Below are 6,320 nucleotides of genomic sequence, written 5' to 3' on the forward strand. Positions count from 1 at the left end.
TAGGAAATGATTCATTCACGTTCTAATTATTTAAATGCCACTTGTTTCATTATCCTACCTTCCTAATTGACTTTATATATTAATTAGGAGGTTTTTCAACTATGAGAAGAAAAGCTGTAAACACGTTTTAATAAAAATGAAAAAGTAATAGTATGTCCTTACTACATATATCCACAGGTTGATCAACCGTAATTTATTTTCCCTTATGTCTAACCGTTTAAATTGTATTGCACAGGATAAAACCCATTTCATCGGAAAAAGATCCACTCAAATATTATTACCTCAAGTAGTCAAGTAATATTCAATAGCCATGTAAATTCATGCTATGTGGCCATAAAATGATTAATGACTGAGATCCATTCAACTCTTATACTAATATAAAAAGAACTAAAATGGTAAAAGTTGGCCTAACTCCACCGTTAAGAATTAACCCAAGTTTCTCACCTTTTTTTTCTTCGTTTAAATATATCAAAAATATATCTCTTACTTTTAGCAAAATAATGCTACAACTGAATTTTACCAAGAAAGGCAATTAAAGATGGCGGGAATCATCTATCTGATTTTTTTAACCCGCCAAAAGAACTTTTTCTCCTTTGGAAATATCATACATATCATTAAAAGATATTTATTCATCTTTTACAAGTATTTCATCTTATTTCTTTTCCTAAGAAACCCAAAAGTTTCATTATTACTATCATCAACAACGTACAAACAATGAATCTCTTGAAATACAAGATTTTATTCTCTACCTTTTCTTATATTATTAGTTATTGTTTGGTCTTGTTATATTTAATTGTATTTTTTATTTTAAGTTTGATTAATTGACATTTGCCTTATCTAATATTATATGTTTTCATTCATATGCCTCATCTAACAAGCTGCAAATACAAGAAAGTTTCATTATGATTATTTAATTTACGATGATGTTAATAAGTTTGTACTTTTTTTTACATTTGAATCATTGTTCTCGTAGTGTTTTAAGTTTGATTTTTTTTGGTATATTTGAGAATTTCGGGAAAAGAATGTGCGAAAATACTCCTGAAGAATTTTTACAAAGTTACTCTCAAGGGCTAGTAGATTATGTACCAAACTTGGCCTTGAGTTTGATAGTGACGAGGATGCTCTTAATTATTATAATGAGCATGCAAGAAGAGTTGGTTTTAGTGTTCACAAAGTATACATCAATACAAATAAAAAATTGGGTTATATAACTATTACGGATATAGATTTAGGTGAAGTAGTTAAGTAGTTGTGATGTATAAGGGTATTTAAGTAAATAGTGGGCTAGTCAGTTTAGGCGGTTAAATACGGTATTAATACATTGTACTGCAGGTTCTCTTCTTCTTTTTAATAGAACATATCTTCTTCTTCCTCTCAAATCTCTCTTCTCTCTGCAACAGAGCTTAGGTCAAGTATGGCAATGGCAATCTTTGACATGGTAATAGAGCTAGCGGAGAAGATCTAGGCACGCCTCTTCATCGCTCAATAGCAGAAGTTGAAGTTCAGTAAGAAGATAAACAAAAACTCAAAATTCTGATTTTCTCTTTTCGATTCAGAAATGGGGGAGAATGGGATCGATCACACCCATCCATTATTCGTGCATCCGTCTGATACTCCAGGTTCAGTGCTAATTCCGATCTAGCTCAAAGGATCTGAGAATTACGGCTTATGGCGGAGATCGATGAAGATTGCACTTCAAGCTAAACGGAAGATAGGGTTTGTTGATGGTAAGCACACTAAAGCTACGTTTCCTGCAGCATTGCATGAGGATTGGGAAACTTGTAATGCCATAGTCCTTTCATGGATTATGAACATTGTATCGCCGGATCTACTCAGTGGGATAGTGTATGCATCAAATGCCCGAGATGTGTGAGAGGATCATCGTGAGAGATTTGACAAGGTGAATCGCATGAGGATCTATCAGCTGCATAGGGAAATTGCAACAATATCCCAAGGTACCGACTCTGCATCTACATACTTTACAAAATTGAAGGAACTGTGGGGAGAATTTGATGCAATTGTGCCACTCCCAACTCTGTGAAGGACTACGTTGAACTCTTAAGTCAACAAAGGTTGCTTCAGTTTTTAGGAGGTTTAAATGACTCATATAGTCAGGCAAGACGTCAAAGTCTTATGAAATCTATAGAGCCTAGTCTAAATCAAGCATATGCCATGGTCATCGAGGATGAGACTCAAAAAGGGTCGACAGGGCACAACTGTGTAGGTCTCAACTCTGTAGGTCTCAACTCGCTAATGGAGGGAAATGACATCACAACACTTTGGAGTGCTAAATGATCTCAAATGCAGAAACCTAGAAAAAACTTCAATGTAGTGTGTGATTTCTGTAAAATGAAAGGACATAGCAAAAAAAATTGCTACCAATTATTTGGATATCCACCAGATTTTAAGGGCAGAAGAAAGCCAGTGGCTAACTCAGCACATTTTGGTAATTCTGCACAACTAGGGAGTCATGGACAACAACAAGGAATGAGAAATAACTCAAGAAATGCTCACACTAGCTATGAAGTTACACCCTTAGGTTCAAATACTGACTATATTAATGCAGGCTACACAGGATCACCAGGATATTTGCAGGTGCAGAGAAAGATGCAAGGATGAGCATGCAGATACCAATGCCATTCACTGCAGAACAATATGATCAAATCCTGAAGATGCTACAAAAGGACAACTCACAAGAATCAACAGTTAATGCAGCAAATGCAACAGGTATAATTGACTCTCCAAAGCTTGTAAATGCAGTTAGTGTAAGTCATTCGACTGATAGTAAAACAAAGGATGATAATTGGATTGTAGATACAAGTGCAACAGACCACATGGTATGCAATAGTGAAATGATATATAAGCCTAAAGAAAATTCTAAAAGTATAGGAGGAAAGGTTCATTTACCAAATGGAGATAGCTTGGTCATTTCTTGTGTGGGAAGCTCAGAATTAGATCAAGGGATTATATCCAATGTGCTTTGCATACCAGGCTTTAAATACAATTTACTGTCAGTATCAAAATTGACCAGGGAGCTAAATTGGTGCATGCAATTCTTTCCTGATTTTTTGCATCATGCAGGACCTTCACACTGGAAAGGTGAAGGGGACTGGTAGGAGGAATGGAGATCTATACTATTGGCCTCACAGTGATAGAGATAGGATTCAAGCCTCAACAACACTATATGTGAACAATAAAGAAAAGTTATGGCATAGAAGACTTGGGCACATTCCACATAAGGTTCTACAACAAATGCATATAATAAAGTGTCATAGATTACATAGTCATAATGTCTGTGTTATTTTCCCCTTGGCAAAACAGACAAGGTTTCCTTTTCCACAAAGCACTAGTAGAGCTTCTAAAGTTTTTGATTTGATACATAGTGATGTATGGGGTCCCTATAGAACTCCTACATATGATGGGAATAGATTCTTTCTCACTCTGGTAGATGACTATAGTAGAATGGTTTGGATTTTTTTGCTCAAACTTAAAAGTGATGTATCTACTGTAATAAAGGACTTCATGACTCTTGTAAAGATACAGTTTAACAGTGCAATTAAGGTGTTTAGGACAGACAATGTGACAGAATTCTTTAATTCTTATTGTGCAGATATGTTTAGGCATGCATGTGTGGTTCATCAAAGCTCCTATGTCTACACACCCCAACAGAATGGAGTGGTAGAAAGGAAACACAGGCAGATTCTTGAAGTTGCAAGGGCTATCAGGTTTCAAGGAAGTATTCCACTGTAATTCTGGGGTCTTTGTGTGCAGAATGCAGTGTACTTGATCAATAGGATACCATCCACAGCATTGGCAAGAAAATCACCTTTTGAAATGTTCAATGGTCGACCACCTAAACTACAACATCTCAGAGTTCTGCGCAATCTTTGCTATGCTACTGCCACTGATAGAGGTGACAAGTTTGGAGCTAGGGCAGAACCAGCATTGCATATGGGATATTCATCCACTCAAAGGGTTATAGGTTATATAGCCTTACTAACAAACATTTTTTTGTAAGCAGGAATGTCTCTTTCAAGGAGTACATTTTTCCTTTTCAAACCACAACTTCAACATGCAGGAGGAACACTACTAAGCAGTTCATTGATACAGATGATGTCTTCTCTATTGATTCCACCTTTGAGGTCTCAGAGACTGTTCTTGACTTAGCATCATCATCATCATCTTCTCCTGAGGCATCATCAGCTCCTAGTCATATGATTCCACCTTCAGTAGATCTGGTACAACCTCACATTCCTAACATTCCCTCAGTTTCCCCAGTTCATGCAGCAGTAATAACACATCCAAGTGTGGGTTCATTGCATGCTTTGCCAGAAAAGGGACTAAGAAAGTCTACTAGGACTTCCAAGCCACCTGGATGGCTCAATGACTTTGTTCATGGGATGCCACAAGCTGGACCTTCTACTGCCTTGAGTTCCAGTTATCCAATGTCAGCCTATATGTCCTATGCCTCTTTATCTTCTCCTTACTTCAAGTACCTTTGCTCTTTTACTACTGTTATGGAACCTACTTCCTATACTGATGCCCTTCGAGATCCCAAGTGGATTGCAGCCATGGATGCTGAGCTGCAAGCTTTTCAGAAAAATCACACCTGGGAACTGGTTCCCTTGCCACCTGCCAAGAGATCCATAAGGTGTAAATGGGTATATAAGGTGAAATACAATGCCAAAGGTGATATGGAGAGATATAAAGCTCGCTTAGTGGCCAAGGGATACACTCAACAGGAAGGTCTTGACTATCAAGAGACCTTCTCCCCTGTGGTGAAGATGGTTACAGTAATGACTGTTCTCTCTTTGGCAGCTATGCATGGATGGAAGTTGCATCAGATGGATGTATTCAATGATTTTCTTCAAGGTTACTTGCTAGAAGAAGTGTATATGACTCCTTCTCATGGTCTTCTAGGTGAGGGGGAGCCTCCTAGAGTTTGAAGACTTCGAAAATACTTGTATGGGCTCAAGAAGGCCTCTAGGCAATGGAACTTGAAGCTTAGTGAAGCCCTTTCTTCATCAGGCTTTGTGCAGAGCCATCATGACTATTCTCTCTTCAGTAAGAAGTCTAGTTCTGGTTTGGTTCTCATCCTCATCTATGTAGATGATCTTTTGATTACTGGTTCTTCTCCTCAGTTAATTCAGGATGCCAAAGTTGTCCTGTAGGATCACTTCAAGATCAAGGACCTGGGAGAGATGAGATACTTCCTTGGTCTTGAAGTTGCAAGGAGCAAACAAGGTATTTTGGTTTGTCAAAGGAAATTCACATTTGTTCTCATTGCTACACTTGGTCTTGCAGGTTCTAAACCAGCCTGCACACCTATAGACACAAGCCATAAACTCACCAGTGTTGAGTATGATCATGCTAATGCTCATGCAACTGTGGATGTTGATGAGTTACTCAGTGATCCAAGCAGCTATCAGAAATTGGTTGGGAAGTTGTTATACCTCACTATGACAAGGCTAGACATCAGCTATGCTGTCCAAAATCTGAGTCAATTCATGCACAAGCCAAAGAAGTCACATTGGGAAGGATCAATAAGAGTGGTAAGGTACCTAAAGAATGCACCAGGGCTGGGGATCCTGCTTTCATCTCAGTATTCTAATCAGCTCACAGTGTATTGTGATGCAGATTGGGCTACTTGTCCAATGACTAGAAGATCAGTGAGTGGATTTGTGGTAAAACTAGGAGACTCTCTTATCTCCTGGAAGTCCAAGAAACAAAATACAGTATCAAGAAGCTCTACAGAAGCTGAATATAGGAGCATGGCCAATGCTATAGCAGAGGTAGTCTGGTTCACAGGGTTGTTTAAGGAGCTGAATGTTGAGCTAAAACTTCCAATAAAACTCTACTGCGACAGTAAAATAGCTATACAGATTGCTGCAAATCCCATCTACCATGAAAGAACAAAACACATCGAGATCGACTGCTATTTTTTTCAAGAAAAAATTCAGTAGGGCTTAATACAAACTGCGCATGTTTCTACAGACTTGCAGATTGCAGATGTGTTGACAAAAGGATTGGGGAAGGCACAACATGAGTTTTTACTGTCCAAGCTGGAGTGTACAATTTGTTCACATTGCACAGCTTGAGGGGGAGTATTACGGATATAGATTTAGGTGAAGTAGTTAAGTAGTTGTGATGTATAACTGTATTTAAGTAAATAGTGGGCTAGTCAGTTTAGGCGGTTAAATATAGTATTAATACATTGTACTGTAGGTTCTCTTCTTATTTTTAATAGAACAATATCTTCTTCTTCCTCTCAAATATTTCTTCTCTCTGCAACTGAGCTTAGGTCAAGTATGGCAATGGCA

The 6,320-nt window shown here is 37.9% G+C and overlaps 1 protein-coding gene across 1 annotated transcript; it reads left to right on the plus strand.

Annotated features, from left to right (window-relative positions):
* The first annotated feature begins 5,201 nt into the window (after positions 1-5,201).
* On the plus strand, positions 5,202-6,098 carry LOC138888479 (secreted RxLR effector protein 161-like). The gene is made up of 2 exons (XM_070170348.1): positions 5,202-5,865; positions 5,995-6,098. The coding sequence occupies exons 1-2, from the start codon at positions 5,202-5,204 to the stop codon at positions 6,096-6,098; spliced, it is 768 nt and encodes a 255-aa protein (XP_070026449.1).
* Positions 6,099-6,320: the final 222 nt, after the last annotated feature.

Source organism: Nicotiana sylvestris, chromosome 3, assembly GCF_000393655.2.
Source record: "Nicotiana sylvestris chromosome 3, ASM39365v2, whole genome shotgun sequence".
Classification (NCBI taxonomy): domain Eukaryota; kingdom Viridiplantae; phylum Streptophyta; class Magnoliopsida; order Solanales; family Solanaceae; genus Nicotiana; species Nicotiana sylvestris.